The sequence below is a fragment of the Brachycentrus maculatus genome, unplaced genomic scaffold (genome assembly GCF_059751285.1).
Source record: "Brachycentrus maculatus isolate JH-2025_06_01 unplaced genomic scaffold, ASM5975128v1 h1tg000007l, whole genome shotgun sequence".
In the NCBI taxonomy this organism is placed as follows: Eukaryota; Metazoa; Arthropoda; class Insecta; order Trichoptera; family Brachycentridae; genus Brachycentrus; species Brachycentrus maculatus.
The window spans coordinates 2994213-3013658 of record NW_028280762.1 but is presented as its reverse complement, the minus strand read 5'-3'; the positions used below and the strand labels follow the sequence as shown (position 1 = coordinate 3013658).

The window sequence follows — 19446 nt, the reverse complement described above, 5'->3', positions numbered from 1 at the left end:
TAAAATAAACAAGGTCAGTTTATGTTTTTTATTCATCATTTAATAACTTACATTACAAAAAATCTAAATGGCCACTGAAAAGAGTCGAAAAGATAGTAGATTTAAATGTTATTTATGAAATCCATCGTATTGCTTCAAAAGACTGCTACACATTAGAGGCATCCAAGTTCCACAAACTCATACGTAAGGCCATGCAACCCCGAGTGTTCTATGTATTTCTTCTGTTTTTATACTCATACCTGTTATCCAGTAAGGTATCATACGTGTACCACAAAATATTTTCCATTACAAGAACCAAAAATCATCTTGTCGGCATAATGTAATTAATGATCAAGTTGGAACCGATCATAGTTGGATGTATGCTGAATATGTATATGACCCCTACCTACTTATAAATGGTACCCTATGCACCATCTAGAATAAGATAGTGCCAAATTATTGAATAAAAATCTACAGTTTGATTTGGCGAAAATTGATTGAACATACAAAGATATACAAACTAAAGTTCCATAATAACTCATAGTATCATAAAACGAAACGTATATTTTATTATTTTTTACATCTCTGTCGTGTAGTGATCATATTAATCTACTTATGTATGATGCAGTGCCCATTGCATCATTGAGTGCGGATAAGGCTAAGTTTAGGTTAGGTTAGGTTAGGTTATTACTTTTATACAAATAAAATGTCCATATTCGTAAAATTTACGAAACTACAATCTATGATATAAGTGTACAGTTATTAATACTTTAAAATAGTTTATCTATTATATTTACAATTTTTAACTCATTGAATATTTTTCAAGTCTACACGTTATGAATTTACATTTTTGGTAGTTGCTTTGAAACTAAATTACATATTTTATTTAACCATACATTTTTAATATTTCACGATCATCCCTCACAACCTTATTTTATTGGGTACATTTAATGTTTTTGATTAATTTACTTTAATTTGTAACATTTTTTAAAGAAGTAGGTCGCACTCACTAGAATTCATGAAGTGAATTTTACAAAAGAGCATAAAATATCATAGAAATTTCAGTCATCTATATTGAGTTAATTAATAAATTAAAATCTTGAATAATATAAATATTAAATAAAAATGATTAATGAGATTTTATGAAAAAAATTCTTTTGTAATTTACGCAACACCAATTTATTTATGCGTTTTACAATAGGAAAATACGCATTTAAATGTCATACATAATTTAAACTCAATTTAAATACATAAATTTAAAGAAAATGTGTTAAAAGTAAGTATTATATTTTCCTTAAATTTAACATTACAAGGTCAGGTACGTACGTTTTGGTATGGGGTTGAATACAGACACACTAAAAAATCTTTCCATTTTCTTTTTTAAACAATTCAAAAATATCATAGAGAATAATATATTTTTTATTAAAAATCAATGATGCTCTATTTTATTAAAAAAAATATTGATGTTGTTTATATTTCATTTCTTCTCGTCATTCTATACGAAGTATAAGAAATTATTAACGAAAAATTCCATATATCAATCCCATATTAAGCCAGTACGTGGTTTAAAATTGAATTCATTAATCTTTAAATTGAAAAATAAATTTAAAATCAGGAAAAACTATAAAAATTAAAAGAAATAATAAAGTAAACGGTGTAATGATCCCGTAAAAAAGGATATTTGAAAATACATATCAAATAAATAATAGTAAAAAAATTATTGTATGAAAACAATAAATAATATTACAGGGGGCTTTTTATTACAGTGATGCCTCCTGTAACGGATGCTGTGCACAACGAACTTTCTGTTCGCCCATTAGGTGACCTATACAACGAACCTCGCTTTACATAGCAGACTGTATCGTATTAAAACGTGAGTATCTTGTTTTTTTAAACTTACATTACCGTATTTCATGTTACAGAACGATTTTTTTAAGTTTTAATGTGATGGGGAAACGCGTTTCACATAACGAACATGGTCTTTGAGCAAATAAAGTATGTTATGCGAGGCGTCATAGTATTTTATTTGCAGTCCTTATTTTTACCTATTGCTTCTTTCGTAGTTTATCATTTGAACAACCATCAAATTTCAGAAAAAAAACCTTAAATTACACGAAGTTCAAAACTTCATATTCTCAATTTTATGCTCTTTTGCAAAATCATCTAGCAACACAAGTAGTTCAGAAGAAGTTGATAGCCAACCAACTACAGAGGATTATTACTGAGCGAACACGACCATGTAGTCTATAGGCTAAGTGCCCATGTGCATGAGCTTCTTGAACGCCTTCCGGAACTCCGGGTTGAAGATGGTGTAGATGACGGGGTTGACGAAGCTGTTGATGTAGCCAAGCCACGTGGTCAGGATAAAGGCAGTCACCCCGGGCTGGCACTGCCACCCTAGCTTGGTGCACATGGCGTCCATGATGTTGCACGTGAAGAACGGCACCCAGCAGAAGAGAAACACACCTGTCAAAATGTAATACTTTAAAATGTAGCATAGCAACGTAAGTTTGTTCCAAAGAGCACGAATAAAACTTTAAAAGAGTAGAACTTTACTGTTTAATACAAAGCTTTCTCCATCTTATACCTATATCGCGCACTCCTTTCAAGAACGTCATAAATAAAAAAAACATGATTTTTCTGGAGATCGTTTTTGGAATTTATAAATATAATACAATGTATTAAAAATAAATATCAAGCCTCTTATTAAACTTTTTTCTACGCAATAGATATTTTTAGCTAGAACCTGAATGCTTTTTCTCCATTTGAAAAATATTTAGTTTATTTAAAAAAATAATTAAACAATACCTTTTCTTCAAAATGCAAAAAACAACACTTTTTGCCCTGTAGTGGGTAAATATTAAGTTAAAAATATGCATCTTTTGCTGGGATATAGTACATTTTTTGAGCATTCCGAAAACATGCACAATTGAAAAATGATGATTTTTGATTTAAGACGTTCTTGAAAGGAATGAGCGATATGTCATGACGGGTCGTACACAAGTTTTATATATTTCAAATGACATATTCATATATTCCGAAAACATGCACTATTGAAAATTGTCGATTTTTGATTTATGACGTTCTTGAAAAGAGTGAGCGATATATAAAATTAAATAAATTAAAAAAAGAATTTTATTTTATTTTAAACGAATAGTTTTGAAAACTAAAGATATTTTCATCAATAGGTTATTACAAAAAAAGAATAAACAAACAAAAAAACACTTTTTTGTAATCACTTGTGGATGAAAACGTCTGTAGTTATGTGCAATGAAATAAATTTCGATAAATGGTATAATACTAACGTTTAATTTTTAAAATAATAAGCACGTCATTCCATAAAGTAAATGCCAAATCAATAAATAATAAGAGGCAAAAATTGTTTGCAACGACATATTGGATTAGCATTCTATTCATACTTCTCTTGCGTGGTGTGATGGTTAGTTAAATATATTTTTTTTTGTTAATTTGGGACATAATTTTGGTTTAAAAAAATCTAATAATTGCATTTTGTTTCTTACGTGTTAGAATGTTCAAAACGTGCGATGATGGATTTATTTTATTTTTGCTATTTTAAAACGAAGAGTTCAAACTTTACTGTCCACCGTGTACTTTAACACAAATAATGCCTTTCGTGACGACAAAGTCAATCCCCTTGTATCTAAAGAACACGGCATGTTTATGCAAAATAAGGTTATAACGACATATTTCCTACATCAATACAGGCGCTACAATTTTGTAATTCAATTTTATAAAATATGAACATACGCTTCAAGAGATAACGTTGGTTCTTTTGAGTGCTTACCTACATTAACGGTTTCAGGAAACGCATAATAAATATTCAAGTCTAACGATACTTCGTAGGTATCTCAACATGAGATGAAGCTATCTATCGTTGATATACCAAAGATGCTGTAGGGTAAATAATCAGTGATTAATAAAACAAATAAGAATACAAAAACGATACCAATACAATATAATATTACATTAATTGATTCGGCAGTCACCTTGTGGTAAAAATCTATCCATTTGTAATTAATATTTTACTTAGTTAATACTACTATTTCTTAAAATCCACTGTCACTCGTGTTTCGATGCATTACGCATCATTTTCAAACACCGTACTTGAAAATGATGCGGGAAAAAATATTCTGCTTAGAACGTAAGTATGAAGAAACCAAATCTAAAGGTGCAGTAAAATCAACAACGGGACCAAAATATTATTTTAGGCTACTTTTGGTTACCTCTTACCGGCGTTTTAACCCAGTAAGAGGCATTTGAAATGTGGCTATATCGCAGAATGCTCGCATTTTATGGACAGCATTCTGCTATATGGTGGGCAACGCAAATATGCTCCAAAGAGCACGAATAGGAAGACAGTTGCTGACTAATATCAATTTTCGGAATTTGTCTATCTGGGGCTTGTGCTTTGAAGAGATAAGTAAGAGCTTTTGCATCTTATCACCAAAGGCAAAGTAGAAGATCGACTAAGTGTGGGCAGCAGACAGATCTCCTGGCTCCGGAATATACGAGATTGGATGGGGATCAGAACCGTCGAGGTGCTGATGGGGGCAATGACTCTAAGTATTAGTCGACATCGGAAGGACCTGATATGTAATACAAAGAAGAAGAATAAGTACCTTTTTATAACTACTACAATACTCGTAAAACCTAAGACATCAAATATAAGAAAAAAATCTCTTACAGATATAATTAGGCACTTATGTGAAATCAGCACAATTTTGTATTTGCGATCGAATATCTTGTCGAACATCAAATGCCATACATGGATCATGGTACCATCTCTTTGCCCGCAGTTACTAAATGAGACAGTGCTGTAAGATTTTTTTTTAAATCATTAATTTAAATAGTATCTGGAGTATGAAATACCCTCAAACATTCTTGTTGCGTTAACATTCAAATGTTAAAAAAGGTTTAAATAACAATTGCATAAATGGGTATTCTAAAAGTGGTTTATGCAATGTAAATAAACTATCAAGTTCAACGGATGTATGAAGTAAACATTAGTTTAAATTTATTATTCATGATTGTATTAATTATTATTCTAAGTGTGGACAAATGCCAGCAAACTCGTGAATTAACTAATACAACAATGATGGGATATTAATAAAGCTAAACGAATAAATTCAGCCATAATAACTTGTAGGCATGAAAGATATTTATGTGATAATAGGATCCTATACTAGATTATGGTAGAAATGATGAGGCTTTTACAGGGGTAATAAATTTAAACGGAGACATTGGGATTTAACAATTTGCATTTTGATATATAATGTGGGTTTTGTAATTAGGTTGTCTAAAAATATCTGCTTTGAAACATGATACTAATAAAAATTAGCAATATGATACGTAGCCTAAAGAAGTTGAATAAAAACTAACAATTAAATCTCGGTACACACATAAAGCACCAAAAATACTATAAAAAGCAAAAAATTGTGTGATAAAATACTGGATTTCACCCTTACAATATCAATATTTTTTATGTTAAGAGGCGTAATAGATAGGATAATACTGGTTAAAGAAGCCCTTTTATTCGCAGTATTATATTAACTCATAATTATTTACACTACAGGATTCCGATTAGACTCAAATATCAGGAACTAAATAGCGAAAAATGAAAATTGTTACCCGCATTTACTTTGAATTCACATTTCATTGCTTTCAGTATCCCTGTCAAAGAAGACCTAAATAAACAGATACTTCAAAACTATCACCGGGTTTATAGAAATACTACACGAGATACCAGATTGGAGCAATTCTAGTCGTGTGGAGTAAACGGGAAGTGTTGCAATAAAATATTTGAGAGATGCTCATTGATGCCAATTTTCGTTAATAATATTTAATAGCATTTTATGCATACATTCGGCCAAACGGACTTCAAATAAAGCCAGCATTATACACTGAATTAAAATACATATTAACAGTGCATTGGATGATACATTTCGTCCAAGTATTAAATAGCATTGCAAAACATAGTTCAACTACGTAACTGTTTAGCCGGCCTAAATTTTAAAGAAGCCAACTGTAGTGTATAAACATTGTTTTCAAATTAATGATACATTTCATCCAAGCATCAAATGGCAATACAAACGATAGTTCAACTATCTATGCATGTGTTTGGCGAACCAAATAATGAGTAAAGACAACTTTATTCACTGTTTTAAAATATAACAGCGCATTTGATGCATTTAAATGTTAAATAGAATTACATAATATACTTCAACAATGCATCTATTTGGCTAGCTCAACATTAAATGAAGCCAACATTTCACACTGTATTAAAGTATTAGCATTATAAACAACGTTCAATTAAGTATGTGTTTGGTCAGCCAAATTTTGAATGAAGCCAAATTTATACACTGAATTAAAATAATTGCAGCCCGTTGGATGATAAATATCGTCCAAGTATTAAATAGCAAAACAAAATAAAGTTTAACTATGTATCTGTTTGGCCAGCCAAATTTTGAATGAGGCCAACTTTATACACTGCATTGAAATAAAAGCAGCGCGTCTATAGAACACTTAATTGTTTTTTGACATCTCATCAAAGATGAAGAAGAATATGGAAGTCTGGGCATTTACGGGGCTTACGACCGTCATAGGCTGGTTTAAGTGATCACTTTACACACGTGTAACATTCACCAATTCTACCCATTATTCACAACCACACTACTCAAATTCTTGGAAGTTCTATATATATGAACCAATTTAGAAATCTTGTTCATGAATCACTAGAACTTCACTAGAGACATCTATTGGTGAGATGTAAAGAAGCTTTTTATTAAGCAGAAACTCTTACATTAGTATGTGAGATCCGAATCCTGGATTATAATCACACACATGAGAAACGCCAGAAAATACCATTAATTATAACTCCTAAAAATAACTCCTGTAATTGGAGATAATCCAGATTTTGTGAAGAAGTATTTGGACACACTCAAAATGTTGTAGAACACTTAATCAAAATATTAGGTAGCATTACAGAACATACATCAATTATGCACGTGTTTGGCTAACCAAATTGTAAGTCAATTTTTTAAAATGAATTAAAATAATAGCGAAGCGTTGGATAGCATTACAGTTTTCGTACGAATGTTGAATAGCATTACAAAACATGTGTTGTATTGTATCTGTTTGGCCAACCCAACTTAAAATGTAGTCAACTTTATACACTGCATTTAAACAAAAGCAGCGCGTCGAATGATACATTTCGTATACAATTTCGAATAAGAAGTTAGTTTAATAAACGATGTTACTCATGTTTATGCAGAGAAAAAATATAGGTATCTTAGTGAGAAATGAGTATGGAACATATGATTTTAGATAATTGATTACCCCTGTATGGGACAAAGCAAACGTCAAACCCATCTTACGGAACAAGGGAGCGGATGTTTCGTCGTAAATTATGAAAATATTTAATTTCCTGCAGAACTCACATACAATGAAACCTTCAGGAATGGAACAGCCCAAATAAATAATTAATGTACAAGTAATTAGAAAAATGTACGAGTTTTATGACATCTCAACAAAAATGAAGAAAAATGTGGAAATCTGGCTATTTACAGGGCATATGACATGTAACAGGCTGGATGAGTGATCACTTAATATGCGTGTAACATTCAAAATTCTACTCATGATAGACAACCACACATCGAATTTTTTTTTGGAACTCATACATTTATCATAAATCTTACGACGCATCATGTTAGAGTTCAAGTGAGCCATCTATGGGTGGTTTAGGAAAGCTTTTATTTAGATGTATGCAAGATCCTGACCGGATTATCTTACATACTAGGAGACGCCCGCAGCTTTTAATTTGACCAGTTATTTATATTCACAGGCCAGTTATTTATATTTAGGTGAGTCCTAAATCATTGTTCACAAATTTGGGCTTCTCCACCAATGGGAAATTTTTAACATTTTGACATTTCAAAATTGATGACGAATTGTTAAAAACTAATTTGATATCTTCATTTATAATAAGATGTCAAAATATAAAAGTAACTAATGTATCAAAAAATAAAAACAATGATGCATCAAAACACGGGTCACAAAACATTGTAAGAAATAGTGGTATTTACCAAGTAAAACTTCAATAGTATGGAAAGATATTATCACAAAGTGACCACAAAGTACCAAATTAATTAAAGATTTTTTTAAATCTTTCTCCTAAGTGGAGTAACCCAGATTTGTGAATAAGGAATTTAACACAACCAAAAACGTTGTGAAAAAAAATTATCAGGTTTATTTTCCTGTTGAATCAATCCTTTTTCAACATTTTGAGTGTGTCCAAATACTTATTCACAGAATCTGGATTACCTCCAATTATAGGAGTAATTTTCATATTAATATGAAATTCCAATTACAGAAGTAATTTTCATAATAATATGAAAATTACTCCTGTAATTGGAGAAAATCCAGATTTTGTGAACAAGTATTTGGACACACTCCAAATGTTGTAAGTAGATTATCTGGTCAAATCATAAGCTTGAATAATAAAAATGAAAATGATATTTTCTGGCGTTTCTCATGTGTGTGATTATAATCCAGGATTCGGACCTTACATATTAATAAAAGAGTTTCTGCTCAGTAAAAAGCTTCTTTTCATCTCACCAATAAATATTTCTAGTGAAGTTCTAGTGATTCAAGAACAACGTTTTAAAATTGGTTCATATATATATATATATACATATATATATATACATGCATAGAACTTCCAAGAATTTGAGTAGTGTGGTTGTCAATAAAAGGTATAATTGGTGAATGTTACACGTGTGTAAAGTGATCACTCAAACCAGCCAATGATGGTGGTCAACCCCATAAATGCCCAGACTTTCATATTCTTCTTCATCGTTTACGAGATGTCGAAAAATAATACATTACTTTTTCGTTTATATGGTCACATACGGTATCCGAAATAAATCTTTTTATTACGTTTTCTACATTCGTTCCCCTCACGTAAGTTTCCGTAGTAATGCAAAGTTAAAATCCTTGGCTTCTCTATTTTCGGCGCAAGGATCCATGTTCATTGCACAGATCGTTAACTCCGAAGTAAAGGACGACTAACTTTATTACGGCGATGGAGGCAGTATGGGAGTGCATTTTAGAATTTATATTCACATAAAACGAGTTTTCAGGTGATAAAGGAATTGGAAGAAAGGTGGAAGTCATTTTGAATTTGAGAAAAAAAAATTAAAAAAAGTAAAAAAGTAATATTCTCAATATTATTCATATTAAAAGCATTTTTTTTCTATATTATTCATATGTTAACTTATTTATTTTTTTACAAAAATGTTAATAATATTAGTATATAATCACTCACCGAGATTTTTATGTCTACCGGTTTCGAGACGTACCCGTCTCCTCAGGACAATCACTACCACAGCATGCAAAATATTGTTTGCATGCTATAGTAGTGATTGTCCTGACGAAGAGACGGGTACGTCTCGAAACCGGTAGACATAACAATCTCGGTGAGTGGTTATATACTAACATTATTAACATTTTTGTAAAAAAAAAATAAGTAAAAAGTAAATAAGTAACTAACTAACTAATCATCACCTCGCCCCCCCGCAAGGGTAGGTAGAAATAATAGAACGCCACACCAATCTCTCTTTTTAAACAATCTTCGCCTATTAAAACCTGATCGCTTTCAAGTATTTGTCATACTTGATTATACCAAGTCTTCTTCTTCTCTTCCTTCCAGCTACATTCAACAGATAAATTTTTGTTTTACTGTTCATTTGTTACTCATTGGTTCCACATTACCAAACCATCTCAACACACCTTTTTTTATTTATCGCTTAAAATTTTAACGTGTTTATAGTAAATACAATTTATACTTCCTTAAATTTAATCCATTGGATATAAAAAAAATCACCATGACAATTATATTGTCAGCAATGATATGTATAGAATAATGTTAACTATTAATTCATATAGTGTAAAAACGAAAAAAAATAAAGATTTTATTTATACACATATTTCTGTAGTATCTTTAGTGGACTTTAATCTATTTCGTAGCTATACGTAATAAAAATATTTTTTTCTTAAATTGATTGTAAAATATTTAAATTTTTTATATCGGGTCTAAATTAAAAAATTTAATATTATAAAATTTTGAAAAGAAAATTAAATTATAAAAGAGCATTTTTTTAATGAGAAAGGGGTGCCTCCAAATAACCTCTAGATTTTGTAATGTGAACGCATCACTTTTGTTATTATTTGGTCCGTTTGATCCTATTTTTATGACTAGCGTAATTAAGATTCCATACTAAATTTCAAATATGAAAGATGTCTCCGGAATTAAAGTCCAAATAAAGATATTATAATTAATATTGAATGTAACTTAAAAAACATATTTAAAAAAAAAAAAATAAAACAGGCAACTTATAAAAAAATACGGTATGACATAAAAAAAAATAAAATGGCTTACCAAGCACAATGGCTAACGTTTTCGTAGCCTTTCGCTCTTTCTTCGCTGATGATTTTTCTCTCTTCTTCTTGCTGGCTTTGTTGACCTTGTAAATGGTAAACCGTGATGCTGTAGTAGCTTTGCGTTCCTTGGAACCACTTGACCCAATCCTCGTCAATTCCTCAGCACAGCGGACTATTGTGGAAGCAGTTCTATAAAAAACAGTTACTTTCATTAAGAAAAGCTTTGGAAACATATAAATTCAATTATTTAATGAAGAAAACTAAACGCTTAAATAAGCTCAATATTACTCAACAATCCTTATCATTTACTTTATGTAATACCACTGAAAAAACTATGCGGTGACTCGTCACTCAGTTACGAGTATGTATTGTATAACACTAATATAAATTTTAAATTGTACAGACTTATCAACTTAATATAATAAAGGATTAAGTTAAAATTACGTCAATTGGCTGTAGTAACCCATAGTCAGACTAATAACATTTACAACATCTTGAGTGTGTCCAAATACTTGTTCACAAAATCTGGATTATCTCCAATTACAGGAGTTATTTTCATATTATTTTTTACAGACTAAAAACATCTTACTTTTTTAACCCTAGACCCTGAGACTTGTTTCAATGTACCTTAAAATTGGACGTAAAATATATGACGATAAGGAAAACTCACGATTTACCAATTTTTTTTACTAAAAACATATAAAAATAAGTGGAAAATAGGAACATACAATAAACACCTTACTTTTTTAAACTGTAGACCTCGAGACTTATTTCAATGTACCTTAATACTGAACTATCGTTAAATTGTACGACGATAAGAAAAACTCACAGTTTACCAAATAAAAATATAAAAAAATAGTGCACCATGTTTTTTTTTTAATTTTCTATAAAATACGAACACAAAATATCGGCAAAAAATCAGATACATGATGGCTGTCACTAAATTCTTTACATATGTTACCTAGGTGTTCCCCACATATAATTTGTCCGTCATAAATTTTACGAATGTCCTGCAATATTGTGTTAAAAATTAAAAGATCTTAAAAAATATTCACCTCAGTGGAACTTTCTCTCCGCGCGGCGAAGCAGTACTTCCATTTTTGGTAGAGTATGAGGAACCTATCCTGGCGATAATGGCCGTTTTTCCCTTAGTCCCTCCCAGTCTGGCGTCTCGAGGACTCCTGGGTCCAGGAGACGCGTCTGCCTGGACGTCCTTTAATGCTGCTTCGTCGTGGGCACTCAGGTTGGAGGCGGCATAGCCGGAGTCGTTATTTCCATTTGCATCTGCGTGTGGCTGCTGAGTTGCCAAGGACGTGATGACACTGTTGACAAAGAAGGAAAATGCATGAATAAAAAATTCATGTTTTTCTTAGATGGGAATTCCATTTATTATTTACCGGTACTTGAACTTTGATGTGCTATTTTAGCCTAGTACAAAGAAAATATTTAGATCTGTATTTGGTCTACAATAATGAACGTATCGACATGATTCATTGTTTCCCTGACAGGTGAAATTTATTGTCACGATACGTTCATTATTGTAGACCAAATACAGATTAAAAAAAATTGTACTGGGCTCACGTAACACATCAAAGTTCAAAAAGCCCCGTTCTACTGTACCTTGCTTATTATGTACAAGGTTTATAGATTATTTAGTGGATTTTTGTTTCTTCTAACTAATTCAATATGTTTTTATTTGAATCTGTGTTGGGAACAGGAGGGATAATCTAGTGTGGGCCAATAAGTAGCTTCTCAGCATTTGTAACCACGTAAAATTTCTCAGGAGAAAGCGGACTGTTGACTGTCATCAACCGACTTTCCGTTCTACTAGAAGAGGGTTCAGCATTTTGTATAAATATTCATGTTTAAAGACTCATAATCCAGAGAGCAATATCACCTAAACATAATACCTTTCTTTTATGGTATGTTTAATACCTGTTGATTGGTTAAACAAAAAGTATATAAGTAAATAAGCAATACATATTAAAACAATGTTTGATATTTGAGGAATTTAGATGAATAAAGGGTGCAAGGGTTCATTGGATGCAGAGAAAATATCTAAGGAAACAAATGCTTTAGGACAGTATTTTTTCTTGTCTCTTCTTATAAAACCGATTACTTAATTCAAATGAAAATAAGCAAAAATAACAAAAAAACTCTAAAAGGCTGGTTTTAAATCTTTGCTTGGTTATATATATATATATATATATATATATATATATATATATATATATATATATATATATATATATATATATATATATATATATATATATATATATATATATATATATATATATATATATATATATATATATATATATATATATATATATATATATATATATATATATATATATATATATATATATATATATATATATATATATATATATATATATATATATATATATATATATATATATATATATATATATATATATATATATATATATATATATACATATATATATATATATATACATATATATATATATATATATATAAATATATATATATATATATATATATATATATATATATATATATATATATATATATATATATATATATATATATATATATATATATATACATTTATATATATATATAAATCATAATTACCACGATATATGTGGCATCATGTATGGTTGAGTTAAAAGTTAGTTTTATATTTAGCAGAGATTTTTATGAAATGTAGTATCTATATAAAGTGTGCACAGTGAAAAGAGTCTTGTAAAAAGAGTATTTCTGTTACAACAACTTCTTTGACTTTATCGAAATATGAATCAATATCATAAAAAAGTTTTATAATGTCGTAAACAAATAAATATCTTGAAAAATGAGGAATCGTTTTCTTTTTCGCTATCATATCATTAAAAAAAAGTTTTCGAAGATCGCGATATGAATGCGAGCTTTGGCTGAGAATGCAATAGTCTTTTCGTAACGAAGGAGTCGTAGATTCCTTAAGAGCGTGACTCTCAGTGGCAAAAGTTTGCGAGACTTTTCCAACAATGGCGGCAACTAAAGGAAAGTTATCCTCTGCCTTCAGGAGTTCACGTTGACTTTGTGACGCCAAAATGTCAACTGAAACTTTGCTGTTCCGGCAGCCAGAGACTAATGACGGAGAATAATTGACCACAATCTCTGAAATTGAGCAGAATCGCTGAAACTGAGCAGCCGGATCTAAATATTTGAGGGACTGATAGGGCCACTTAATATTTCAATATTGACAATAATACAATGATACTTTTCTGATCCACAAACTTTTGGATTGTTATTGATACTAAATTGCTATTGATTCTCAATTCTAATTGATGCTCAACTAGTATTGATGCTCCATTGTTATTGATACTCAATTGTAATTGATACTCCATTGTTATTGATACTCAATTGGTTTTGTTTCTCAATTGTAATAGATACTCAATTGTTATTAATGCCTAATTGTTATTGATCATGAATTGTTGTTGATTCTCAATTATAATTGATTCTCAAATGTTATTAATGCTCAATTGTCATTGATACTCACTTGTTATTGATGCTCGATTGTTATTGATACTCAATTATAATTGATACTCGAATGTTATTGATGCTCAATTCTCATTGATACTCTATTGATATTGATGCTCAATTGTTATTGATGCTCAATCGTTATTGATACTTAATTATCATTGATAATCAATTGTTGTTGATACTCAATTATAATTGAAACTCAAATGCTATTGATGCTCAATTGTCATTGATACTCACTTGTTATTGATGCTCAATTGTTATTGATACTCAATTATAATTGATACTCGAATGTTATTGATGTTATTGATGCTCAATTCTCATTGATACTCTATTGATATTGATGCTCAATTGTTATTGATGCTCAATCGTTATTGATACTTAATTATCATTGATACTCAATTGTTATTCATACTCAATTATAATTGATAGTCAATTGTTATTGATGCTCAATTTTTATAGAAACTGAATTTGAAATGATACTCAATTGTTATTGATGCTAAATTATTAATGCTACTCAACTATCATTGGTACTCAATTGTTATTGAAACTCAGTTATTATTAATGCTGAATTGTTATTGATGCTCAATTATTAATGCTACTCAATCGTTATTGATGCTATTCAATTGTAATTGATGCTTAATTGTTATTGATATTCAATTTTTATTGATTCTCAAACATTTGCAATGCAGGTAGACCCCTAACATATTGAGATGCAGACCTTGGGAGAATAAAAGAGGCCTCGAAAGACCTCAAAAAAGACGGTCCGACAACATAGCCGCTATGGGGGGGGGGGAGGTAGAAACAGACCGAAAAAAATTAAAATGATCCAAAAAAGACCTATATAGAGCAATGGAAGACAGAAGATTTAAGAAGAAGAACAAGATTGATAAGCAATATATTCCATGTTGAAATTTTCGAGGTCAAATTCTGTCATAAAAAAAATCATTAATTTATTATATTAGACTGTTTGTATAAAATTTCAATGTTGAACGAAAAACTAAACTTCAACGTGAACAAATTTGTGAAAAACTTCGAAATACATAGTGACTTCGCATGTAAAATTCAGATCATTAAGTTTGAAGCACTAACAACGTTCAGAGAAGTTATGCAAATATTTGCTACAAGTGAAGTTCTCGTGCTTCAGAACCTACTGATCTCTAAAAATATAAACTTGGCTTACAATTCAAAAACCCGATGCACATTTTGAAGAGCTAAGCGCTCTTCCATTTTGCAGAATTCAAAATGTGTGTTTGGATTTTATGCCGTATTTCGAAATGAAATGTAAACGAGACGCGGATAATATTATAATTGGTGTTTGTTCTGGAATAGGCGGTGTTTGATTAATATCGATAAAATATACAGGGAAGGCTTTGAAATCGCAACGATGGCTTTTGCTAAACTACCAAACCTTATGCAAATACTTATAGACGTCCTTAAAAGTATTAAAATGTATTTATATTGAAACTTTTACAACCTTTGAAATAAAAATTATACGACAAAAAAACTCTAATTGATCGCATTTAAGGTATTTTAAGGATTACATAATAAAAAATAATTTGATGAATCATTTAATGAATATATGTATATTTTCACTCTTATATTTATGTCCGCCTAAAAAGTGTAGTGGTTACCGTATTCGACTCCATGATATTTTATTTTTTGTTTCGGCATTAACTTTGTGGCAAGACATGTTACAATGATTAAAGAAAACACTTGTTTTTTACCACATGAGTTTTATTATAGACTACATGTTTCAGAAGTTAAACTTCCGTCATTCAGGTCTGTATAGTAACTAAAATATAAAATATAAATTTGCAAATCACATGGTAGATACTAATCACTCATTTATTTATTGACTTGGCGTTTAATTTGTAGAACTCCATTTTAATTTATGTATTAATTTTAAATCAAACACAGATTTTTTGAGTCTACTAAGTTGTATTTTATTAACAAAAAACACATAAAAAATTATATTGTGACAATTGTTTCGCCTTGTTAGGGCATTATCAAACGAATGTCATTCGTTTGATACCTTTCCTTGTGTGTAAGCGATCAAGATAACACTGTGTTCATATGAAGCAGTGCCCTATGCACCATTGGGGTGCGGATAAGGGTTTTATTATTATTATTATTATATTTTAGTTATTATACAGACCTGAATGATGGAAGTTTAACTTCTGAAACATGTAGTCTATAATAAAACTCAAGTGGTAAAAAACAAGTGTTTTCTTTAATCATTGACTCCATGATAAATATATATATGACTTATGTATGTAATATGTTTTGAAAAATACCTTATTAAAAATATCACTTTCTAACTAAAATCGCACTTTTTTCTTTGATTTAATCGTAGATTTTCATTTGCAGATTGATAAAGGTACAAAAAGTTGGATTGAGATTGGAAAAAAACGTGTTTAGGTATTTATGGATTTGACTTACTTTCCGGCTTCTTCAACGACCGTTGCCAAAATAAATTCTGTCGACTTGTCATTGGGGATAACTTGACAGTCGTCAACGTCGCCGTCGGGGGATCTGAAAGGAAGTAGAAAAATACATCATCATTCCAAAATTCATTGGAAAACGATGGATGAAAATGAAAAGGATGATATTGGGGATGAAGAAAAAAAAGGATTGAAAATTATGGAATGGAAAGGTTATGATGGGATGAGTTTCGAGCACATTTTTTTTGGAACTATAAATCTTCTTTTAATATCACAAAATAAATTATGTCCTTCGTAATACTAAACTGGTTATACTACAGGTCCCGGGTTCGATTCCCAGAGGAGGGTCTAATAAATATATGTGATTTTTTTACTCTTATATTTATTCAATATTATCCTGGACTGGTACCTGAAACGGAGGGCTGATCACCTTTCTTTCGTGTGTTAACGATCAAGGTTACACTGCGTTTATATGATGCAGTGCCCTATGCACCATTGGGGTCCGGATAAGGGTTCGAATGTATGAATATTGAACTAATAAAATATGACACCGCTTCCCCGCGGGGTAGGCTGAGAGAATAGAACACCACACCACTCTATCTGCGACATTCTTCGCTTCTTTTCATACATCCCCGCAGATTATTCTAACTCATGACCTAACCACTTTCAAGTATTTGAAATAGATTCCAGTTTTCTTTGATTTTTTCTTGCTCCAATTTTCAACTACGTTTGCCACAAAAAATTATTTTACTATTATTTCTTCACTTATTCATTCCACATGTCCAAACCATCTCCACCGAAAATCGTTTACATCGTAAAATCGTTTTAAAAAACAAAAACATATATATATATATATATATATATATATATATATATATATATATATATATATATATATATATATATATATATATATATATATATATATATATATATATATATATATATATATATATATATATATATATATATATATATATATATATATATATATATATATATATATATATATATATATATATATATATATATATATATATATATATATATATATATATATATATATATATATATATATATATATATATATATATATATATATATATATATATATATATATATATATATATATATATATATATATATATATATATATATATATATATATATATATATATATATATAATTAAAAATGAAATAAAGACCTTAATTCGAAAATCTAATAAAAGTTTTTTTGTTTTATTTCACAATAAAATTGTTGTTCCATTTGAAATATAATTATTAGTCTCATTAAAAAGCAGTATATTTCCGCATTGTAAAGATTTTGTTGGAGAATTTTCTCAATGTATATATTTTCCGGAAGGGTTGATTGAAAAGCATTCAATTTTTATTTACTCATCCCACAAATGTATCCAATTGAAGCGCTTTACCATCAATAGGGGTAGTTGCATTCGATTGAGTGGTTTATTCTTTATTTACAGGAAATGTTTCAGACCTTTTTTTTATTTAAATTTTTCAATCTAGTGAATTATATATACTTTTTAGGACATTTTTAGTGTGTCTAAATACTTGTTCACAAATCTATTATTTTATTTAGTAGTCGTTTAAAAAAATTAAAATGAAAAATTGAAAAAGGAATAAAATAATTTAGATATTCAAAGAAAAATAACTAGCTGAATACATTTGTGGCATATTCAATTTCAAGTAAATATTTTATTCATTTTGTACTGCCTGTGAAAAATACGAAATAAATTACACCTAGTACATCACACATATTGATTTTTAGATACTTAAACCTTTCCTCGTGACAATTTTATTAATTTGATATAAACAAATTGAAATGAAAATTCAGACTCAAATAGTACGAAATTAAAACTGCTGAGTAAAAAGTGAAAAATTGCAAGGCGATAATAAGAGCGTAATAAAATTTGTACCGCCCGTGACTAAATACGAGATAAATTAAAGTCACCTTTTATCAAGTTGACGAGGTTAAATTTAGAGTTTTTCTTCCCGAGTTTCAGTGTCTAAATTAAACGAAATGAAATCTCCCTTAATTTTCCTCTGTTTCCTCCATTTAGCTTCGAAACTTTTCCGTGTTGCCATTTTTTGCGAAAATAATTAGAAGGTCTTTTATTTGTTTGTTCTCAACTATACAAACCTTGAAATTGCCGTCAGATTTCATTAAATACTGGGGATTTCCTCGCCCTTGTTGGAGGAGACCGGATGCGGATGGAAGCCTTTTTTATGCTAAGTTTCACCCCGGAGCGCGTACTCAAATATTTTGATACAGAAACCCCTTCAAACAAGGGTTAAATGGAAGGAAACTCGAAAATTGTTATATGAATAATGAATTTACTTCATTAGAATTATTTTCATCCTTCTGACTAAAGGAACCGAGAAAATATGCTTTTAAAAATAATATTTAATTTTCTCACCAATAGTAATTTATACTTGAACATAAGTTGACTGAAATTTAAAGTCTAAATTCAAAAATTTCGAAACTATCATGAAAAAGAAAAGAAAACGAAATAAGAAACTAACTAACTAACTAACCATCACGCCTCTTCTCCGCAGGGGTAAGCAGAGAGAATAGAGCGCCACACCACTCTGTCCTTGCAAACATTCTTCGCCTCTTCCACATTCATGCATCTCCTCATACATACCCGCCGATTGTTACGACTCCTAACCTGACCACTTTCAAGTATTTGGCATACCTGATCGTGCCATGTTTTTCTCGGTCTTCCTCTACTAAACGAAATAAGTCAAACTTTAAATCGTGCCAATAAAGCTTATAACATTGAAGTTATCTAATTTTTTTTCTGGATTTAAAAAAAAATAGAACTAACCGCACGTAAATTCAGTAACATTCCCATTATTATTTATTATTACTTTAATAATTCTCCTACGAAGTTTTTATAAGGTTCATTGGCTTGTGCGTACCAATACAAATGAAATTTTTAGTAATTTGTTTTCATTATTGTGAAACGATTTTTTTCATCTACTTTCAAAATCTGAGTCATATCACCACTAATAAAGAAAAATGATTTTTTTTAAA

General features: G+C 29.8%; 1 protein-coding gene across 1 annotated transcript in view; it reads right to left on the bottom strand.

Moving 5' to 3' along the window:
* Positions 1-1642: 1642 nt before the first annotated feature.
* The window catches only part of LOC148313636 (dopamine D2-like receptor), a 487962-nt gene continuing 470158 nt past the window's right edge, over positions 1643-19446 (bottom strand). The window contains exons 7-10 of the mRNA XM_088259723.1: positions 16390-16482; positions 11493-11759; positions 10436-10626; positions 1643-2445 (exon numbers count right to left, since the gene is read on the bottom strand). Coding sequence (XP_088115849.1) covers positions 2231-2445; positions 10436-10626; positions 11493-11759; positions 16390-16482 — 766 coding nt within the window. The 3' untranslated portion in view covers positions 1643-2230. The remainder of the gene's footprint in view (positions 2446-10435; positions 10627-11492; positions 11760-16389; positions 16483-19446) is intronic.